The sequence below is a fragment of the Haemorhous mexicanus genome, chromosome 2 (genome assembly GCF_027477595.1).
Source record: "Haemorhous mexicanus isolate bHaeMex1 chromosome 2, bHaeMex1.pri, whole genome shotgun sequence".
Lineage (NCBI taxonomy): Eukaryota > Metazoa > Chordata > Aves > Passeriformes > Fringillidae > Haemorhous > Haemorhous mexicanus.
Window position 1 is genome coordinate 121,327,491 of NC_082342.1, and position 21,908 is coordinate 121,349,398.

A 21,908-nucleotide genomic window follows, 5' to 3' on the forward strand; every position below is an offset into this window, starting at 1 on the left:
CGGCCGCGAGCCCCGGCCCCCCCGCGGCGCTCCGTGCGCGGCCCCGGCCGGGAGTGAGCGCGGCCCGGCGGGGGGAGCGGAGGGGGCGGCGCAGTGGAAATTTCCACTCCCTGCAGCAGCGGCAGCGGCGGCGGCTCGGGCGGCTTGGCGGGGCCGGGGGCGGCGCCGGCCGCGGGGGCAGCGCGGGGAGGGCCCGGCCGTGCCCGCGCGGGGGTCCCGGCCCTCAGGCCGCGGTGCGGGGCAGCCCCGGCCCGGCGGGGGCGGCGCTTGGCGCGGGCAGGGCCGGTCCGGTCGAGCGTGCGCAGCTCCTGCGCCCTTTAAGCCGCGCCGCCCCTGCCCGTACGGGCGTCTGAGCCGCGGGAGCCGCGCGGGAAGGAGCCGCCACAGCGCCGGGACGCGCCTTCCTCCACCTCCTCCTCCTCCTGTCCCCCCTGCTCCTCCTCTCCGGCCTCGCCGCAGCCCCCTCCTCCCCACCCCGTGCCCCGCTCCTCCCGCCACTGCCAGCTCTAAGATGCCCCGCTATGAACTGGCTTTGATCCTGAAAGCCATGCAGAGGGTGAGTGAGGGAGAGGAGACGGGAGGAAGGGAGGGAGGGAGGCAGGTGGGACTGGCAGACCCCCTCCATCCTTGGCCCGTGGAGTCGCCGCGGTGTCCCCTCGGTGCCCGCTGTCCCCGCCGCACCGCGTGGCCCGCCCGGCCCTGTCGCCCGCAGTGTCGCAGCGTGTCCCGGGCTCCGCGGCGCTTCCCCCGCGCTCCGGCCCCTCGCCCATCGCCCCTTCCCTGCCCGCGCCCGCGGAGACTTGGCTGAGCCGCTGCCCCCGAGCCGCAGTCCCCTCTCCCCCTCCCCTCCGGTCCGCAGGTAAGCAGATCCCACGCTCTCCGAGCGGCAGAGATGCGGTTTTCCCTGCCCATCCCCTCCCTCCGTGCCTGGAGCAGGTGAAGCCGGCCCTTCCCCTGCCCCTGCCAGCGCATCCCCCTCTCCCTCTGCAGCACCAGCGCTTTCCATCCCCCTCCCCGCACCTGCGCTGGCATTGCCGGGCACCTCCTCGGCGCCCCTGGGCTCCGGGAAGCCTCGGGGCGAGGGAGAAGGGGCAACAGCGGAGGATTCGCTCCGGCCAGCTCCCAAGCGCGGGGTGCCACCTTCCCCCCCGTGTGCCAGGGAAGTGCCAAGGATGGGGTTTTGCCCGCACCAGTTGAGCGGGGCCGATAGGCCGGGCCCTATCGCCCCCGGGAAGGGGCGCTGGGGGTGGCAGCAGCCGTTGCCGCTGTTTTTTGGCAGCGCGGTGATAACAGAGCTCGGTTAAATGATGCTCTTCCCATTCGGCAGGAGCTGAGTCAATACGTGGGGGAAGGGGGGGGGGTGGGAATGGGGGATGTGTGTGCGTAAAAATAATAATAAAATAAGGCCATCTCCGTGTGGATGGGAGGTTTATTTGGTAAATAACAGCTGATACCGGTCCTTCTCTAGTACCTTCTATAGCCTTTGTTTATCTGCTACTTTCCAGCTTAATATGCGGTGCTGGTGTTGGAATGTAGCAGCACTTGCGCCGGGCTGGAGCCCTCCGATCCAGCCCGGCGTGGATACTCTGGGATTTACCCTTCATTCCCACCAGCCCCTTTTCCCCTCGAGCAGCAGCAGCTCAGCAGCGTGGCCGTGGTTTTTTGGGAATTACGGGAGCACGTCTGGTGTGCCGCATGCACTAGTACATTTCCATTCATTTTACATGGACCATCCACATGTCGGGGCTGGCTTTTTTTTTTTTTTTTTTTTTTAAATATATTTTTCCCCGTGGTTTAGCTGCAGAAGCTGTAGTAGAGACATCTCACCTGGGTCCTCTAGTGGAGAAACGCAGCAGCAGGGAGAAAGCCGGGTGACATTGCTGCACCAGCTCACCCGGGCAAAAATACGCTGCTTTTCCACTTGCTTGTCAACACATAATTTTTGTCCGATTTTTTTTTGTTCCTTTCCACACCTGTCCCCTTGGGTGGAGGAGGCAGAGGTGCTTTTTGTAGCCGTGCTGTTGATGTGGGAGATGCTTTAAGCCGGGCGGGCGCTCGGAATGCAGGGCAGGACAGCAAGCGTAGCAAATCTGCCACAATACTGAGGCAGGAATTAACTGACTTCTCTGAAAGGGTGCCACGGTCTGCTGGAAAGGCTCTCTGGTTTCTAGGATCTGACCACGGAGATGCAGGGATAAGCTTTTAACTGTAAGATGCTTCTAATGAACATCAGTGCACTCAGGATTTAACATCTGCAACCTTTGCCTCTTTGAAGTCGGACTCTCCAGCATGTTCTTTCCACATGGATGTACCTTGGAGGGGTTTTTTTAGCTCTGTGATTATGTCCAAACATTTCAGTTTGTGCTGGTGTTTTTAACCCACCCTTGTTGTAAGTCTAAAATTTGGAGTCTGTCTGTAGGTGCTGCTATTTTCATGCTGTTTTCAGCACACCAGATCTGGGTGCTTTTTCGTTTCCCAATATTTTGCTGCTCCTGCCTTTCTTGTGCCATGAGAACGCCTGGAAATATTTTCTCGAGTGGTTTTATGCTCTGTGGTGCTGCTGGATCTTGGCTGGGGGGTTGCTCTAATGACCCCTGTAAGCTGTGCATAATCCTGGCTGTAATACTGAATTAAATGAGGCAAAATATGGGCATAATAAGCCAGTCTGAAGTAGTGGAATGATTCCAGAACTCCTTCCTGGAGAAGAATAAATGACATTGCTTTTCCACACTGGTGACAGCACCTGGGCAGGTGTTCCCTGTCCTGCCCTGTCAGTCTCTCTGTGGTGGCTGCATGTCCTGGTGCTGTCTGAGCAAGTGCTGACTCTTTTGGTGTCTGTGATGTCCTTCCTCCCCTGTGGCAGCTCCCTTGTCCCAAACCCTTGTCACTTGGCTTTCCTGTGCTTTAGGGCTTGTCCTGAACTTCTCGGAGCTCTCTGGCGGCTTGGTGCAAAGCTCAGCCTGAAGACTTTGCTGCCTCTCTTCAGAGGCAAACTTAGTGCTTCTGTGGGGTTTTCCCCACCCACAACTTTCTTTTAATAGTTCCCTTGGCATTCTCAGGGATCCAGGCAGAAGAAGTCCCTCCAGTTCATTTTTGTTACTTTAAGCCCCGTTGCTGCCCAGCCCTGCTCGTGTCCAAGTCAGGGATCCTTTCCTGTTCTTTCCCTGCGTGTGGCTTCTGTTGGGAGGGTCCCAGCACACCCCATCCATCCTGCCTGATGCTCTCCTCAGGCTTGGCAGGCTCCAGAGCCTCTTCAGCTCTCCTTTTGTGCCTTAAAAATGCAACACCCAAGAGCTTTGGGAATGGGAAAACTTTCACTTTGCACTGGTGCCACTTCCCAGCCTTTGTCTCTGGTTGTCTGCATGTACTTTCCACAAAAAGTCAGGATTTTATTCTGAAGTCAAAGCTGAGCAGCCCTTCTCTGTCCTGATTTGTGAGAGGTAATGGACTTGGACTAAAACCACTGTATTTTTATATGCTAAAACACAGGATATTTTATATGCTCTGTGTGTATAGAGAGTTTTTCATCAGAAAGCTCCCAGTTAGTGACTCTTAGGAAAACAATAATAAAAGTACCCCCAGAATTAATAACCCCCCACTACTCTGTGGTGTATTTGGAGGGTGAGAAGTTTGTGTTGCTGTGTGTGGGGTTATGGAGGAGATGTAAGGTGTGAGCACATGGAGGTGAAATGATTCATTTTGCCCATTGTGTTGCTTTCCACACTGCAGCCTGCAGAGAACAAATGCTGGGGGGAGCTTGGTGGCAGATTTGTTATCAGCAGTGTCCAGCTGTTTGCAAACCAAACCTTACCTGCCCACAGCAGCCCCAGGCAGGCCCTGCAGCTGTGCTGGAGGGAAAGGTGCAAAATGAAGACCCAGCTGTCCATGGCCTGAACTCCCTGTTTGTAACAAAAGCTGAGTTTCTAAGAATTCCTGATTTTTCTCCCATCTTTGGCTCTGAGTGGGGGGATTGTGGTGGAGCAGCACCTTGAGCAGGGAAGGGCAGTGAATCCCCTGGAGTGAATCTGCAGGAATTCTCAGTGCCTGTTAGAGCAGGGCTCTGTAGGGAGCTCTGAAACTCCCTGGGAAGGAAGGAAGGAAGAGCTGGAAATGGTTTCCTGCTCTGAGGCTGTTTGTGGGGTGGCAGTGCCAGACTTCTGAGGGGACTGGGACACAGATGGGAATCCCGCAGTCCTTGGGCTTGGAGGAGAGCTCCAGGATGGAGTCCAGCCTTTGACTGATCCCCACCTTGTCACCCAGAGCAGAGCACAGGGACACCAGTCCCCACCAGCCCCCTTTGTATCTGGAACTGATGGGCACTTTGTGAATAACTCAGAGCATTTCACTACAAATGAGGAAATTCATCAATGTTTTATTAGCAGTGTGCTCATCTTCACCTGTGACAAAGTTCAGACACACAGTGGCATAATCTAAAACCTAACCACCTTTTTTTCCAGCAAATACCTGGACTAGGAGACCCATCCATCCACTTCTGGAATCCCAGAGTGGTTTGGGTTGGAAGGGGTCTTAAAAATCACCTTGTTCCACATGGCAGGGACACCTCCCACTGTCCCAGACTGCTCCAAGCCCTGTCCAACCTGGCCTTGGACACTTCCAAATAATAATAATAATAATAATCCTGCAGTGAATGTGTGCTCTCATTTCTCCAGCCATGTTCTCACAACACAACTTGTCTTCAGCAGCTGTTTGTTGCTTTTGGAGTGGGTTGCTGCGTTTCCAAAATTCCCTACCTGCCGTGTGGGGATTGTTGGCTATTTTGGGAAAGCCAAAGTAAATGGGCAGTAGTGTTGCTTGACATCTTGACTATTCCACTTAATTGCTGTGTAGGCAGCTGCAGCAACTGGGCTTTTGATGTCTCAGTTGCCAGGAAGGAGGGGGAGAGAACGAAGCAGGAAGATACTGGGTTTATTTTATTTTATTTTATTTCCTTTCCGGTGAACCACCTGCTCTTCCAGTGGAACTGTGCATCTTCCCCACCCCTCTTCCCAGCTGAGCAGGTTAAAATTACACAAAACTTTTTGCCTCTGTTCCCACTGGCATTTTCAGTAGGCTGGAACAGGCTCTTGAGCCTGGCAGGGAGGGATCCTGGAGCTGGGGGTGGTGCTGGGAAGGAGACCAAAGCCTTGGAACTAAAGACAGGATCTGAAAACAGCAAGATCCAGCACTGACTCTGCTGGAGGAGTCACCTTTTTGTTTTCTGCCTTGAGCATTCCATAAGAAGAACTGGATTTTGGAGAGTGTGGTGCAGACAGCATTTGGGAACGATACCCTCTTGCCTGATATTTGACATTTCCAGCCTTGGAAGAGCTGGAATTTTTGCCAAGTGTGGCATATGTGCCTGGGTCTGAGGGGACATAGAGGATTATTCTTTACTGCAGAACAGTTTAGGCCTCATTTCAGTTTCTTGCAAGCCCCTGGTGGGATTTCAGTGGGGTTTGGCCAGTCCCTCTTCAGGGGACAGCAGTGGGAGATAACCTTTGAGTTCAGACTTCTCTGGGCTGCCCCTGGTTCCTCCTCAGCAGTGAGCTCTCTGCTCCTGCTTGGGTTTTGTTCCTGATGTGTTCTGGCTGTGGACAGGGAGGTGTTGGTAACTTCAGCGTGGAGCAGATTCTGTCCCTGAACTCTTGGAGAGCCCTTTGTGCTGAGCAGCATTAATGTCTGGTTGTTGGAAAGCCCTGAAAGCTGACTGACTCCTGTAAAAATTGTCCATGTAACACTGAGGAGAAGCTGCTCCTTCAGCTCATGTGTGTTTGTGTTTTCTGTCTCCTAATCTTCAGCAGTTCATTCTTTGGAATGATGGAAGCTCTGCTTTTCTCTGTGTGTTCTTTCAGGAGCTGATTTCTCCAGCTCCCTTCTCCCAGAACCGTCATTGCCACACAAAAATTGCTTTGGCAATTAAGTTGTTGTCAAGTAATTTATCTTCCCTTTTTTTTTTTTTTCTTTTTTTTTTCCCCTTTGCCCAGAGAAGCTGTGGCTGCCCCTGGATCCCTGGAAGTGTCCAAGGCCAGGTTGGAGCAGCCTGGGACAGTGGAAGGTGTCCCTGCCCATGGCAGAGGTGGCACTGGATGGGCTTTAAGTTCTTTCCAACCCAAACCATTCCATGATTTTGTGATTTGTCAGGCTCCATCCACAGCAGGCTGATACTTCCTGGAGCCACAGCCATCCCCACCTCCCTGGCTGCAGATCTGGGTTGAAGGAAGAGCTGGTTATGTGGGAGCAGTTCCCTGGTAGAGCTTTGTGTCCCACCCTCTGTGTCCCTTACCTGAGGGCAGCAGGGACCTCTGGGCACCAGGTGATTCCCTGGAAAAATTCCTGCCCTGTGGAGCAGCAGGGATATCCCCAGTGTGCATTTGAGGAGCTGATAAAAAGCTGAAAGCAGGAAAAAATAAAAACACAGAAGAAGATGCAAAGCATAACTAATTATGGAGAAGTGGAAAAATTAGAATTAAATATGTAGAAAGTAAGGCAAGATGTGAAGACCTGTCCTGGGGAGCACTGGTGTAAACATTGGTGCTAAAAATGAGATTCTAGAGAAAATTCATCACCCCTGGTGAGGAGAAGGGCAGGAAGGAAGTGGATGGTGTAAAGGGAGGTTTATGAACCCAAGAAACAGCATGGAGGAACTGCAGAACAACTGTTGTTCTGCTATTTTTTTTATCCTGGTGTGTCCACTTGCAAGCCAATCCTTGTGTTCAGTCCTGCAAATATCTGAGGAATAATAAAAAGCCAGGTCCATGCAGAGGAGGGAATGTGTTCAGTGGAGTTGGTGTTTTAGAAAGAGAAATCCATGTTCAGTAGCTTTAATAGAGATATTCTGCATCAAGCTTTGTAATTAGCATTAATTGTTTTAGAACCAACAGAATTTTATGGAACTCTGGTTTTGGTGTCTTGAAATCTCCAGGAAGGATCACAAGTCTTGAAACAGCACCCAGCTGACTGGGAAGCTTGGGGAGCCTCAAATTCTTGGATTATGTGTGATCTTGACCTTCTGTCTTACCTATCAATAATCCTGGGGTGCTTTATGTTCTTCCAAAGATTGTGGGCAGCCAGAAATGTGATGGCAATTTGGGGAAGTCCTAAAGAAACTTAATGAGTCTGGTTGGTTTTTTTTTCTTTTCTTTTTTCTTTTTTCTTTTGGTTTTTTTGTTCTTCCTAGAAATTCGAAGAAGAATTTCCTGCTGGTATCTTGCCCAGTTTCATGGGGACTGACACTTCTCCTTTCTCATCTCACAAGTAATTTCTGCACTTTCACAGCCAAAAGCCTCCTCAAATGGGATGAAGCAGCACATTTTTTAGGCTGGGATTATCCAGTTCCTGCTGAGTGGTGATCACCACCAGCTGCATCACAGCATTGAGCCTCCAGCTGAAGAAAAGGGCATCCTCAGCAGTGGCAGAAATTTTGCAGCATTTCTGATATTTGCTTCTAAAAAGGTGATAACCTTGTCCAGAGAACTGAGGTGGTCCCAGATCCACTCCAGAAATCAAATTCTTGGCTGCTGAGGCTTGTTTGACCCCTTCTCTTGCTGCTGCTCTGGTGACCAAGTCTTATCTCCCCCATCCCTGCCGTGGCAGTGCAGTGTTTGTGCTGCTGCCTTTTGGGTTCCAAAAGAAGGGATTTGAGCTCTGGGCCTCAGTGTCTTGCTGCACCTTCCAGTGCAGTGTGACCTGGCAGGGAGCTCTTGCTGGTGCTGTGAGATGCCAGAACCTTCCAGTTTCTGCCAGCCCCTTGGCCCTTCCTTGGCTGGCTTTTTGCCCTCTGGTGCCCTTGGTTTTGCTGTTGACCACGTGGCTTCTGGGTTGTCTTTCCCCCTTGTGCTTTCAGTTCCTGTGGAAAAGAACCGTGTCCTGTGGAGGGGAGAATGTCACCTCTCTGGTTTCCTTGCTGGGTTGGGCTTTGTGGTGACAAACTGAGCTCAGGAGGGCCCTGCTGGGGCTGCAGCTGAGGCAGCAAAGGTTCTGCAAGGCCCGATTCCTTGGCAGCTTCTGCTCCCTTCACAGAATTCCAGAGCTTGGAGAAGCCCTCCCAGCCCATGGAGTGCCAGCTGTGCCTCATGGCCACCTTGTCCCCAGCTCAGAGCACTCAGTGCCACCTCCAGGCCTTCCCTGGGGACTCCAGACCTCCCTGGGCAGCCCCTTCCAGTTCCTTTCCATGAAGAAATTCCTCCAGATAACATTTGTCACCCATGGAAACATAAGCCAATTCTTTGGGCTGACAATGGGAAAAGGAAGGTATTAACTCCTTATTTTCTTTAAATTGGTAATTGGTGGATTAATCTCCTGGGTATGATGGGTATCCTGTCTAGGTAGGCCTGGAGAAGACAGAATTTCTTTCTGGTATCTCTGGTATTTAACAGATAAAAAAGGAGTTTCTGTCTCCTTCCCTCTGTCCCCATCTCACCCCCCTTGCCCTGTAGGTGTTTGGAGTTTTGGGAAGAGCAGTGGAAGCAAATCAGTTCCTTATTCCTGCTGGAGTGCTGGGGACTGGCCCTTGGCAAAGGGAACCAGCCAAGTGTGAATGTCACAGGCAGTGGCATGAAGTGGCTCGAGGAGGGTGATGCAGATCCTGAAAAAATCCATCTTTTCTTGCTTTGCAAGGCTGCAGCTTCTCTTGTGACCACTGACTGCTAGAGTGTCCTTCCTGTGCCTTCTGCCCTTCATTTGTGACTTGGGGGGACACTGGGATAGGTGTATTTGCTTGGGATGGGGGGGAAATGGTTAAAAAACCCCAAAAAATGACAACTAAATGGTTAAAAAACCCCCAAAAATGACAACTAAATGATGTCCTGCTCTAACAGTGCCAGTGCCCTTGAGCTCCAGTTGGCCTCACATCACTCCAGTTCCTGCTCTGTAATTGTCCACTGCCCATCCCATTTCTGACTGGCAGTGAGGTCTCTGTGGCTCTTGCTCTGGGGTTACTTATTTCTCTCATGTCTCCCTCAACAGTTGTGTAGAAAAGACTCCAGAAGAATTTATGCTGGAACAAGCTGCTTTTTTGTGCTGCTGCAGTAAAATGAAGACCAGAGCTGGAGTGATTCCTGACCAAAACAAAAGTTCCTTACGTGTTCATAACAACTCCTTTGAGTGAGTGACTCGTTCCTTGCACCTCAGACTGGAGGTTTTTTGGTAGTGGTGGTTTATAGAGTTGGCTCCTGAGTTCTCCAGAGCAGCAGGAGCTCGATGTGGTGATGATGCTGAGTGTGACTGCCAGGCTCAGCCAGGTGGGCTCAGGTGACCTGCAGATGTGGCCCTTTCCTGCTGCAGCCTCTGGAGTTCAGGGCTGGCCTGGCATCCCCAGCAGCTCCAGTTATTTATTGGCTGCTCCAGGTCAACTTGTGCCTTCCCTGTGTGTCCCAGGGGGGTTCCTGGCACGTTCCTCTGCCCCAGCTCCTGGTTTTCAGGGAAAAGCCTGCCTGCTGCCCTGGATGCTGAGGGCTCTGTTGAGCAGCTGCCAGGGATAGCCCCTGCTTCCTCAAGGGCATGTGCTACATAATTTATGTATCACTTACTCCATGAAGAGCTTCAGTGCTCCTTTTTTGTGTTCTGGAGTGCTGCAGTAAATGGAACAAAGCTTTTCCTCTTTTTTTTTTCCCCTAAGAGTTTGTTTTTTTTCCTTGTGTTTACTGTGGAGCAGTGGACAGGTAGGAACTCCCTGGTGTGTCCATGGCCAGGAGTGTGAGGGGTCTGGAAGACACACTCAGGGGGTGGCACAGGGTGCAGACCCCACCCAAGGCACAGGACTTGTGTATTTATTAATTTTTCTGTGCCAGAGTTAATATTTTCCATGATGCTGGCAATCTGGACAGATTTCTTCCACACAACAGAGCTGTTCAGTAGGTGAAGTGCTGCAGATCTGATTTCAAATACTCCTGCTTGAAGGTGGAGAGGGAAGATGTTGTTCCCAAGAAATAATGGAAATGTGTGAGCAGAGCATTTAATTTGCTAACAGTGGACACTCCTGTGGGATAGCTGGGCGTCTGTATCCCCAAATTAACCCTTCAAACATCAGGATTGGTGAGGAGAAAAGCAAAATCAGCTCAGACACTTCCATCTGCCAAAGAGCCGGCGGAGCTGAGAACAAATGGTGGCTTCAGAGCTGGAGCAGTTGGACCTTGGCATGTTTTAAACACCCATTTTATTAGAAAAGCACTGTGGAGAAAGTTTTCCTTTAGAACAGTCATACAAATTTCTCCTCAAAATCCCACCCTGGGTCTGCTTCACATTATGAAATCTCTCTTCAGGGACTTGCTTGGGATTTTTTTTTTCACTTAAGGAACAGGCTGGGTGTTGGAGAGACATATGCATTGTTTCACCAGAGCTGCAGCCTCTATTTCCAGACAAGAAGGAAGCACATTGTTTTGTGTCTTTGATATGATCCAGCCAGAAAACAGCCTCAGGGAAGAAAATTCCCAGTCCTTGGCAGCAGCACTGTCTTTCTGCCTTTTTTTCTTCCTCCCTCTGTCAGTGCCACAATGTTCACTGTTCTAATAACTCAGGACTAAACTCACATGGGGCATCTCAAAAGTCCTTTGTAAGACTTGAGGTCAGAACTTGCTGAAAGTTCAGAGGGATGAGTCTCATTTTCCTAATGAAGAAAAGTTCCAGGGTTATTTTGGAATTAGGTCTAAGAAACTGGTACAAGAAGCTACTTCGGTGCTGTAATTTAGTGACAGTGCAGCAGATTTGTGGTGGCTGCTGAAAACTTTCCACCTTCCAGCTCAGGCAAACTGAGCCCTGCAAAAAAAACCCTCAGGTGTTGGTGACAAAGGGCAGGGTTCAGCTCTCTGCAGTGTGATTATTTCAGGTGCATGGCCTGGCTGTATCTTCCTGTGGAAGACACTCCAGGAACTTCACTTGTTGTTTATTTTGGTTGGAACGAGCCCCCTGGAGCTGAAGTGACTTAATTGAGGAATGTCACAATTTATTTGAGGGCAGCTGCATCTAATAGTGACACACTTGTCAGAGAGTCTGGATCCTGGAATTACACAAGGTTTGGATTCCCAGGGACCTCAGAGCCCATCCAGTCCCACCCCCAGGGCAGGGACACCTTCCATTATCCCATCCAGCCTGGCCTTGGACATTCCCAGGGATCCAGGGCAGCCACAGCTTCCCTGTTAATATCCTGTTTGTAGAAACATTCTGGATACTTCTGATATCAAATTGAATCGATTTTAATAGATATTTTTGTGATTTTTCCATATTGCTCTATAGGATATTTGTGACAGGTCACTGATGAGCCTACAGGGAAGATGGTGGGGGGTGAACTCAAGTTAAAATCAAATATTTTTTAGTAATGAGAAGGACAAGAAACCATTAAAAATATTAATTATTAGCATTTCCTTATCTGGCTGTTCTTCTGGTTTTCTGTATAGCAGTTTTTCTTTTTGTCATATCTCAGTAAAATCTCTTCTTCCCTTTCTCTTCAAATATTTATAGTTTTAATACAAACATAATGTAGTTGAAAAATTAGCTGAATATAGCAAAAGACACAACTGCATTAAAGTGTTGCTCCAAAGTGCTTAAAACTAAGAATAGTCCATTAAACTTGGCTCTGATTGCGTCATCTGATGTCAAGTGTTTATAATTTTGGGTTGGATTAAGCTATTAGACCGTTTAACTACTCCTGTATTGGCGGGTGGGGAGAAATGTGAATTCTTCTGTGGAAGAATTGAAAATACATCTGTGGTTTGAGGCTTCTGAGGAATGATAAATTTAGCCCAGTGCTGTAATCAGTCCGTTTTGTGCCATTCTCCTTAGTCTCTCATTATTGGCTGTAATTCCAGCTGAAGGAATATCTCTATTCTCAAGTGGGTTTGTGGTGCTGGGGGGGGAACCCTTATTATTTTTATTTTTTTTTTTTTATTTTATTTTTTCTCCTGAAAAACAGCTGGGCCATACAAATGACACGGTGGTGGATTTCTCCTTAAGGTTGAGGTTGTGGCTTGCTGGGAGCTATTTTTAAAATCTATGAGGAGCTGCACGTTTTTACCTCAGTACCATTGCTGCCTTTAACACAACGTGTGCATTTTCAGCCTTAACTCTCTTGGAATTTGAAATGGTTTTATTGACCCTTTAAACAAAGCCAATACGTGGCAGGGATGCTAAACAAGAAACCAACCAAATATTAGAATATGCTATCAGGCTGTTTGTATTAATGATTAATTAATGAGGAAATGGGAGCTTCAGCCTCGTGCCAGGGAAAGAACTGGAAGGGGATGCCTGGAGCTGATGCTTGTAGGACTTGGGAGATTTTATGGCCAGAAAAAAGACCCAGTGTTGGTTTTCTTGTGCTTTTACCAGTGGGTGGGAAAGAGGAGTGCAGTCAGACCTGTTCCTCACCTTCTGTAATAATCTCATTGCTGCTGCTAAAGGTTTGTGTTCTGATCTTTAGTCTAAACCTGTTCTTTGCTTTGCTCTTCACTTCCCATGGCTGCTGGGTGTAGGAGATGGAAGAATCCCATGTCCAGCTCTCTCCAAACCTATTAGAAGCCTTTGGGTTGCTAGAGGGTGGGCAGGCCCTGGCCCAGGGTGCCCAGAGCAGCTGGGGCTGCCCCTGGATCCCTGGCAGTGCCCAAGGCCAGGCTGGACACTGGGGCTGGAGCAGCCTGGCACAGTGGGAGGTGTCCCTGCCATGGCAGGGGTGGCTCTGGGTGGGCTCTGATGTCCCTTCTATCCCAAACCATTCCATGATTCTGTGGTACCTCCCAAGGCATAAACAGGAGGCGGGAGCACATCCCAAATCCACGAGGGAGCCACCATGCAGCTCCTCAGTGCCCCTTCCTCTGCCACCAAGTCTTCATTGTCCCCTTCCCTCCACTTCCAACAGGTTTTGTTTCCCGACGAGTTTGGGAGCTGTCAGGTGGGATTGGGAATTGGGGAAGAGCGTGACAGGGAAAGCTTTGCCTCCATACCTTCCATCCTCTCCATGCTGGCATGGGAATGGATGCTGGAAGGGCAATTCCTGGCATCCTTCCAGCTGTGACTGCTGCTAGAACCTCCCCAGTGCTCCCTCCTGTGCCTCTGGTGCTCCCACAGAACCCCAGGCGTGGGTGTCCAAAGGGACTGGCCCTAAAGTGGGATGTCAGGTGGAGTTTAATTCTGCCACTTGCTGGAATGGGATATTTTCTCCCTTTGGATCATGTGGATGTGTATGGAGAGCTTTCCCAGTGAAAAATAACCCTGTGATTATCTGTACCCCAGACAGGAGCAAACTCACCTCAAAACTTGCAGAATAACCTTGATTCTCCACCTGACTTGAAATGGATGTTGATTTTTGACAGTGCTGTGACCTCACTTTAATTTTTCTAGTAGCCAGCTGGTGTCTCAGGTGCTTTCCTGTGGTGCCAGGATCTCCCAGGATTTGGGGGGTGCAGTGCAGGAAATGCTGAGCCAGGTTTGGGCTCCACAGCCATTGTTATTTGTTGGATTATTTTAATTTTATTTTCCTGAGGTTGCTTGGAAGAGGAAGATCTGGTTAGTGGCTTGAGAAGGAGACTTGTGAGACACCAGAGTAAAGAAAAAGAAAATGTATTTTTGTTGCTTGCTGTGTTCTGGGGAATTTGGTTCGCTCAATCCTCCCGAATCGCTGCGTCTCTGAAGGTACCTGTAACCATTGAAGTTGACTTGTGAAAGGCTTTTTACCACTTAGCCCTACAAATATTGAATGATGTCTGTTATGGATTGCAGGAAATATAAAGGGGGAAAAATCTGTGGTGTTCAGTGATTTGTTTTACTACACTTCAAATTTTTTCTCATTACTTCATGAAATTCCTCTCTAATTCAATCTTTGTCTTTTGTCTTTGCTGCCTTGCAGGGTTGGTACAGTAGGCCTCACTAAACTTAGCTGCAACTAAGAATTTCTCCTACATCAACTGAGTTAAGGCTGATGCTCTTGTGGAATGTGGATTAAAAGTGCGTGCTAAGTTCCCAAATTTGAGAAGCGGAGAAAAGTAAATGTACCACTGCCACCAGCATCAGGACAGCAAACCAAGGGACAAAGAATTTGACCCGCTGTGTTGATTTTGGTTAAAACTGGTTCACGTGGTGCTTAAGAGACGTTGGCTGGGGGGCGAGAAGTGGACGTCAGCGAAGGCTTTTTGGTTACAAAATGAGGGCTTCTTTGGAGCCAGCAGACATTGCCATTGTGGCCCTGTACTTCGTGCTTGTAATGTGCATAGGTTTCTTTGCCATGTGGAAAAACAATCGGAGCACCGTGAGTGGCTACTTTTTGGCAGGGCGTTCTATGACCTGGGTAGCTATCGGGGCCTCGTTGTTTGTGAGCAATATTGGAAGTGAACATTTCATTGGGCTCGCAGGATCTGGAGCGGCGAGCGGATTCGCCGTAGGCGCGTGGGAGTTCAACGCCTTAATGCTTTTGCAGCTTTTGGGATGGGTCTTCGTGCCAGTCTACATCCGCTCGGGAGTGTACACCATGCCCGAATACTTGTCCAAGCGGTTCGGAGGGCATAGGATTCAGATCTATTTTGCAGCGTTGTCTCTGCTTCTTTATATCTTCACCAAACTCTCGGTTGACTTGTATTCAGGGGCGCTTTTTATCCAAGAGTCCCTAGGGTGGAACCTCTACCTGTCGGTGATCCTGCTGATCGGAATGACGGCGCTGCTGACCGTGACCGGAGGGCTGGTGGCCGTCATCTACACGGACACCCTCCAGGCGCTGCTTATGATCATCGGGGCCCTCACACTCATGATCATAAGCCTCATGGAGGTCGGCGGGTTCGAAGAAGTGAAAAGGAGGTACATGTTGGCGTCACCGAACATCACCTCCATCCTCCTAACCTACAACATCTCCAACACCAACTCCTGCAACGTCAGCCCGAAGCCCGACTCTCTCAAAATGCTGCGCGAGCCGACGGACGAAGACATTCCCTGGCCCGGATTTCTGCTGGGACAGACCCCGGCCTCGGTGTGGTACTGGTGCGCCGACCAAGTCATAGTGCAGAGAGTTCTGGCCGCCAAAAACATCGCTCACGCCAAAGGCTCCACCCTCATGGCCGGCTTCTTGAAGCTGCTGCCCATGTTCATCATCGTGGTGCCGGGGATGATCTCCCGCATCCTGTTTGTGGATGACATCGCCTGCATCAACCCCGAGCACTGCTTCCAGGTGTGCGGGAGCAGGGCCGGCTGCTCCAACATCGCCTACCCGCGCCTGGTGATGAACCTGGTGCCCGTGGGGCTGCGCGGGCTCATGATGGCCGTGATGATCGCCGCCCTGATGAGCGACCTGGACTCCATCTTCAACAGCGCCAGCACCATCTTCACGCTCGACGTCTACAAGCTCATCCGGAAGAGCGCGACCTCCCGGGAGCTCATGATCGTGGGCAGGGTCTTCGTGGCCTTCATGGTGGTGATCAGCATCGCCTGGGTGCCCATCATCGTGGAGATGCAGGGCGGGCAGATGTACCTGTACATCCAGGAGGTCGCGGATTACCTGACCCCGCCGGTGGCCGCCCTGTTCCTCATGGCCATCTTCTGGAAGCGTTGCAACGAGCAGGGGGCTTTCTACGGCGGCATGGCCGGGTTCGTCCTGGGCGCCGTCCGCCTGATCCTGGCCTTCTTCTACCGCGCTCCCGAGTGCGACCAGCCGGACGCCAGGCCCGCCTTCATCAAGAACATCCATTACATGTACGTGGCCACGGCCCTGTTCTGGATCACCGGGGCCGTGACGGTCGTGGTGAGCCTGCTCACGCCGCCGCCCACCAAGGAGCAGGTCCGGACCACCACGTTCTGGGCCCTGTGGAAGCGCGGCGCGCCGGAGAGCGCCGGCAAGGGGGAGCTGTACCAGGCGCAGGAGAAGAGCATCCTCAAGTGCAACGAGAACGCCAACCACATCATTCCCAACGGGAAGTCGGAGGAGAACATTAAAAACGTGAAGCCGGAGGACATCAACCTCCTGGTGACGTGCAGGGACGACAGCAACCCGGTGATCTCGGTGAGCCACTCCGAGGTGGAGACGCCCGTGGATTGTTATTCCAACGGACAGGCCGCCCTGATGGGGGAGAAAAAGCACGAGGAGGAGGAGGAGGGGACCGACAACCGGGCGAGACATTTGAAATTCATAGATTGGTTCTGTGGCTTTAAAAGTAAAAACGTAAACAAGAGAGTGGTTCGGGAGGTCGAGGAGGAGACTGTTTGTTTACAAATGCTGGAAGAGACTCCAAAAGTTAAACTATTACTAAATACTGGACTGGTCTGTGTCTGTTCGCTTGGAATCTTCATGTTTGTCTACTTCTCTTTGTGAGTGAATAGTGAACTTTTAAGGGTATGGCTTAAACATACAGAAGTTGATACAGGTCTCTGGAGATTTTTGGTTTTTCCTTTCTTTTCAAACAACATAACCACAACCCAGGCATTGTTTACGCTATAATTGTAAGGTCAACCCAGCTTTAGCCTATTTCGAGACCATTTGAGATGTGTTGTCCTTCCTCTGCTGAAAGCAGAACCTGTCCTGTGGTGGCTTTTTCTTTTTTCCCTTTTGGTGTTGGTTTTATTTTTTTTAATTTTTTTTTTTTTCCATTTGCAGCACTAACCTTTTGTTTTTCTGTGTATAAATATACCAAAGGCAGGCAGGTGGCTGTGTTTGAAGTCAGGCACTTACAGCTCAGTCAGCATTAAGTGAAGATAACAGGTAATCAGTTACCAGTGTGTAAAAGCTGAGTGATTAACGCTTTGTCTAAAGATTTTTAAACGCAGAGCTGTGATGCACATTTATAAAATAACTGTATTACCTTGGCCAACTTAGCACTTTTTGATTGCACTCACTGCTTTTTTTCTTTTTTCAGTTTCTCATTTTTCTTCTGGCTACAACAGGAAGCTGTTTTGTCTCATTTTATAGCACTTAAAACATGATGGCTCTTAGCAGCTTTCTGCCTTTTTTTTTACTCTTTGTAAGGAAATTTTTGTCTTTTGATTTTTATCCACTGTAAATTCCATTACTGAAAAGTTTCTGTATTAAAAAAAAAAAGAAAAAAGAGAAAAAATGAAAACAAAAATAAGCCTGGAGATGACAAACTGTCAATGGAAGAGGATGAAAAAGAAATATTCTTTCTGTGGGGTTTTGTAATGTATTGAAATTGAAGAATCACAGAATTCTTGGGGTGGGTTTGGGATGTCGCTGGGCAGCTGTTCCAGGGCTCTGCCCCCTCCATGGAAAGAAATTTTTCCTCAGGTTTGGGTGGAATTTCTTGAGTTTCAGTAAATGGCCAAAAGATTCATTCAGCCTCTCCACCCTCTGAACCTTTAGGACATTGTTAGGATTAGCTTCTTGTTAGGGAAAAATCTGTTTGTAGGTCCTACCATATGGGGAAAAAGAGAACCACGAGGCTTTGCATGTCTTGAAAAACTGTTTTTCACCCTGCAGAAGGGTTTTCTTCTACTGTGTCTGGGAGGAATCCCTGAGGAGGAAGAGGAGGAAGCCCCGATGCTGCACGGGGAGAACAACTGGGAAGGCGAGGAAGGGGGAATGGGAGGGAGAGGTGAAAGTGCTCCTTGTTTTCCAGAGTCCTTTTGCCCCACGTCTTCTCCCACTTCCCCTTTCACCCTGTCAAACTTCCTTTTTGTATTTTGAGGAATCCTGGGATCCCTGAGCTTGGAAAAGCCCTCCCTGGTCATTGAGTTCCAGCTGTGCCCAATCCCCACCTGTCACCCAGCCCAGAGTGCCACATTCCTTGGACACCTCCAGGGCTGGGCACTCCACCAGCGCCCTGGGCAGCCCCTTCCCATGAGTGACCTTTGTGTGAAGAAATTCCCTCCTTCCCTCCCTCCTTCCCTCTCTCCTCAGAAGGGTCCTGAGGGATTCGGTGTCGGGAGACGGGGAGCGCGTGCAGCCACAAATCTGTGTCGCCAATTGAGGTCTGTCCTGTCCTCAGGATTTTTCCAAAAACCTGAATTCCTCCCAGGCAGTCACAGCTATTTGTAGGTCTCCAGAGGATGTTGGATGGATGGATGGATGGATGGATGGATGGATGGATGGATGGATGGATGGATGGATGGATGGATGGATGCCCAGGCAGGGATGAGCAGTTCCCAGCTGTGGAGGATGTGCGTGCGGCAGGTTGGTGCTCCATCCTTCCCCAAGCCAAGCTGGCTCCTGGTTTTGGGAGCAGAGCCCACCAGTGTTAAACTCCTTCCCTCTCCAGGACAGAGTGGTCATATCCAGGCTTTCCATGGAAATAATTCCTCCAGTTGTCTTTGCTCCTGAGCTCGTTCAGGAGAGCACGAACTGGCTGGGCCCAAGTCACGCTGAGGGACCATTGTGAGCGTTCACCAAAACCTCTTCAGGGGTCCAGCACCATTTCCTTGGCACACTAACAAGAACCAGTTCCTGTGGGGGAAACCTTTTTGTAGGGATGAGATTTGGATCAGTCCTGCCTTTGCCTGCTGGAGGAAGTTTGCTTTTCCAGTGGTGCCATCCACACGGCTTCTAGCAGATAATTCCCACTGCATCTTTTCAGATAAAATGATTCGCTTCTATTTTTGGGGTGCTTTTTGTTTGTTTTGGTGGTGTTGTAATATCAGTTGAATCTCATTCATTCCAAAACTTTGACCAGAGGCTGAGCTGCCCCACTTTTCTCCACTTGGTTTAGTTGTTCTGCTGGGAAGTAGAACTACTCCAAAGTGGAAAACTTGGAGTGTTGTTGCAATATTTGTAGAGAGGAGCCACCATACATGGTGCTGATGTTGCTACCAATAGGACAAGACACATTTTCTTATGATTTGTGTGTTCACACTCGGTTTGGGAAAACATTTTAAATCCTGTTTAAGGGTGAAATCCTGGTGTGTGAAATTAATGGCATCTCAAGTTGCTTCATTAGAGAGCTGAGCTGTGAAGGACAGTTTGATGTAAAGATGTAGGGAATTGTTTCCATACAGGATAAAATCACTTAGGGCAACGCTTTGACTGTAGTGGGATGAAAAATAAATTGTAGAAGGTAAAGCTAATTCTCAGTCCAACAGTATCCTCCTGAGAAGGCTGGGATGTGGCTCCAACACCTGGTTCAGCCCAGGGAAGGAGACTCGTGTCCCTTCGGAGCTGGGCACGATTCTGGAGCAGCTCCTGGCACTGGGATTCTGGAGCAGCTCCTGGCACTGGGATTTTCCAGGCTGCTCCTGGATGTGCAGCGCTTTGCCACCGCCTGGGAAGCCAGGTTAGCTCAGGGACCCTTTGGCTCGGCTCCATCCCCCGTGCTGTCCCCAGGGTGCCTTACGCGGGCGGGCAAAGGCGCGGCTGCAGGAGGCGCTGCCCGCGCTGCTCCCAGCGGCTCCTCCCTGCTGCTTCCATCCCTCCCGAGCCGTTTGCTCCTCCAAGAGGACACCTGGAAGAGTGGACAGGCACAATTCCAGTGTCCTGCTTGGTCCCATCCCTGGGGAGCTCTCCTTGGCCATGGGAGGGAGTCGAGTCCTTCAGGACTGCACTGCGGAGCCCGAGGTGCTCCATCTCCCGCTTCCCTTAGTGTCCCTTTTGCTACACTAACGAGCTGCCACGCTAATCACACTGCTGATGGGCAGGCAGGATCATCATGGATTATTAATCTGCCTCCCCACCCCATCTTCAGACCTGGTATTGTGAAGCTTTCAAGCAAATTCTTTCTCCAGTGCTTTTTCTCTTCGGGTGTTTTGTGTGCTCCTCTTCAGCCTCATTGTGTCGTAGAGATCCTGGAAGTTGCTGATGCTCTTTGCTGTATAAAACCACTTAATAAAAGGCCTTTATTATTAAATAAAGATATTCCTGAGGTTCCAAGCGAGCTGCCTGCTGGCAAGAAGGACCTTGTGTAGGAGAAGGGATTTTTTTATAGCGTAAACAAGCCTTTGCTGAGGGGGAAGTTGGTAAATTTGGGGTTAAGCACCCATTTTTTGGTCCAGCAGAACCACAGAGGGTTTCCCACGATGGAGTTTTGTTGCCTGGCCCCCTCCCCCTGGGTGGGGCTGGTTGTGCTTCTGTCTTGCAGCAATGGGTTTATTTATTATTGCCTTGAGCTTAGGATGGCAAGTCTTGGAAAACTGAGTTTGGAATGACAGCTTTTTTTCTTCTTGTTATTTCCCTTAACTTATTTTTTCTGGTAAGATGTTTGAATTTTGCTCCTGGAAATGGTAGAAGCCTTTTATTTAAAAAAATTAATAAAAAAAAGAAAAAAGAAGAGGCTTCTTGGGAGTTTAATAGTACATTTTGGGAGACTTTTTATTTAAGTTTTTTTAAATGGCTGATTTGATGCTATTCTCTGCCAAAGTTTAGAGGTTTTTTTTGTTGTTTAATTTTTTTTTTATATATATAAATTTTTTCCTGTTTAGCTTTTAGGGAAAGGCAACCGTGCGAGATTGTAAGAAATAAAAATGGCCTTCAGTATATTCCTTATATTGTGTATTTTTTACTTCTCCACTTGTGTGTTCCCTGATCCCAGAAGGGCCAGGATGAGACTTCTGATGAGAGTCATGAGCCCTGTAACCCAGGAGAGAAAAGGATTTATTTCCACGAGGTTACAGTGGAGGGGGCAGAGCCACCAGGGAGCTCTGCCAGCACTTAAAAGATGCTTACAACTTTAAAACAGCTTTATTTTTTTTATATATCTATTTTTTTAAATCCTGAGATAGAGGAGGTGTTGGGAATTGCTCCCTTTCAGAGAACAGAGACATGGAAGAAGCTGGAGTTGCCAAGCTCCAGCTTTCTCAAGGAAATCTTTGGATTTAGCATGTACAGAGAAGCAAAATTACTCATCTGTTAATTTGGTATTCTGTATGTTCTGTGCCCTTAAATGTAATTGTTTTGAAAATAAAACTAACCTTGTTATGTGATGTTAAAAGCAGACTTCTGTGCAATGTTTTAATTTTTTTTGTTTTTTTTTTTAAGAAAATGTTTGTATATAATTAAATGGTTTAATGTGCTTTAATTGGCCTAAGGTAAAGAGTAGTCCTAGAATGTAAAACATATATAATTAGAATTTCTGATTTCACTGTGAGATCTCTGAACTCTCGGTTTTTTGGTTTTGTTTGGTTTTTTTCTCCTTGCAAAGTGGTTTTGTTTTGTTTACAAAACACTTTCTCTTTGATTTCTTTCCTGGTGTTGGTTTCAAGGCATTTGCTTCACTTCTGTTCCAATCTTGAACTCATGGTATAGTGACATCTGGTGACACTTGGCATTCTCAGTCCCACTGTGTAAAGTCAGACACTTTGAGCAGAACCGGCGGTGAAATGACAATTCTGTGTCTAGGGATTCACGCTTTCCAAATGAGGTGGTTATAAAAATAGTTGCTGTGCAAAATGTTAGTAGTCTTCTTCAAGAAGAAAGCAAAATTTTCTAATCTCACTCGAGCAGTCTCTTCATTCATCATCTTCTTTTTTAAAGCACAGTGTCAAAGTGATGCTGCTTTACCTTGTATCTCTGAGAAAAATGTTTTTTTAGATATCTGTGAAGTATTTTTGGGTTTTGTTGCTGTTGTAATTTTCTGCAGATTTTATATAAAATACCAGTTAATGAACTGCCTTTTTTCTGTTGGTTTTTTTTAACTCTCTAAAATACATTTCAGACCAAAACCAAATGATATCATATAGCATTTGAAACCTGCCTTTTTCCTTGTCCCTTGGTTGTTTTTTTGGAAATAAGCCAAATGGGCATGTAGATAAGATCACTATAATGGATCCAGGTCTCTTTTGGTAAAGTGTTATTTAAAGGTCTGTTAAGATCTTATAAGACAATATAATGAAAAAATAAAAAACCTTTACTGTAGTAGGAATATAGATTTAGAAGTGTTAATGAGATTAATACAGCTTAATTATATTGTAAGTTGCTACTGTCCTTAATGACAAGCTTTTTGTCATAGAAACGATGTATGATAAATTAATTTTGGTCTAGTGTATAGAATTATCATATTGCTATCAAT

At 48.7% G+C, this 21,908-nt stretch overlaps 2 protein-coding genes across 3 annotated transcripts in view; both read left to right on the forward strand.

Annotated features, from left to right (window-relative positions):
• Window positions 1-418: 418 nt before the first annotated feature.
• On the forward strand, window positions 419-21,506 carry SLC5A3 (solute carrier family 5 member 3). Of its 2 annotated transcripts, none has more exons than XM_059840162.1 (2): window positions 419-556; window positions 13,832-21,506. In XM_059840162.1, the coding sequence occupies exon 2, from the start codon at window positions 14,126-14,128 to the stop codon at window positions 16,274-16,276; it is 2,151 nt and encodes a 716-aa protein (XP_059696145.1). In that variant the 5' UTR covers window positions 419-556; window positions 13,832-14,125; the 3' UTR covers window positions 16,277-21,506. The 2 variants fall into 2 exon arrangements, with proteins under 2 accessions (XP_059696145.1, XP_059696146.1); XM_059840163.1 differs by lacking the exon at window positions 419-556 and adding an exon at window positions 8,948-9,102.
• Window positions 422-21,908, forward strand: part of MRPS6 (mitochondrial ribosomal protein S6) — a 53,292-nt gene continuing 31,805 nt past the window's right edge. Inside the window, exon 1 of the mRNA XM_059840164.1 lies at window positions 422-556. Coding sequence (XP_059696147.1) covers window positions 512-556 — 45 coding nt within the window. The 5' untranslated portion in view covers window positions 422-511. The remainder of the gene's footprint in view (window positions 557-21,908) is intronic.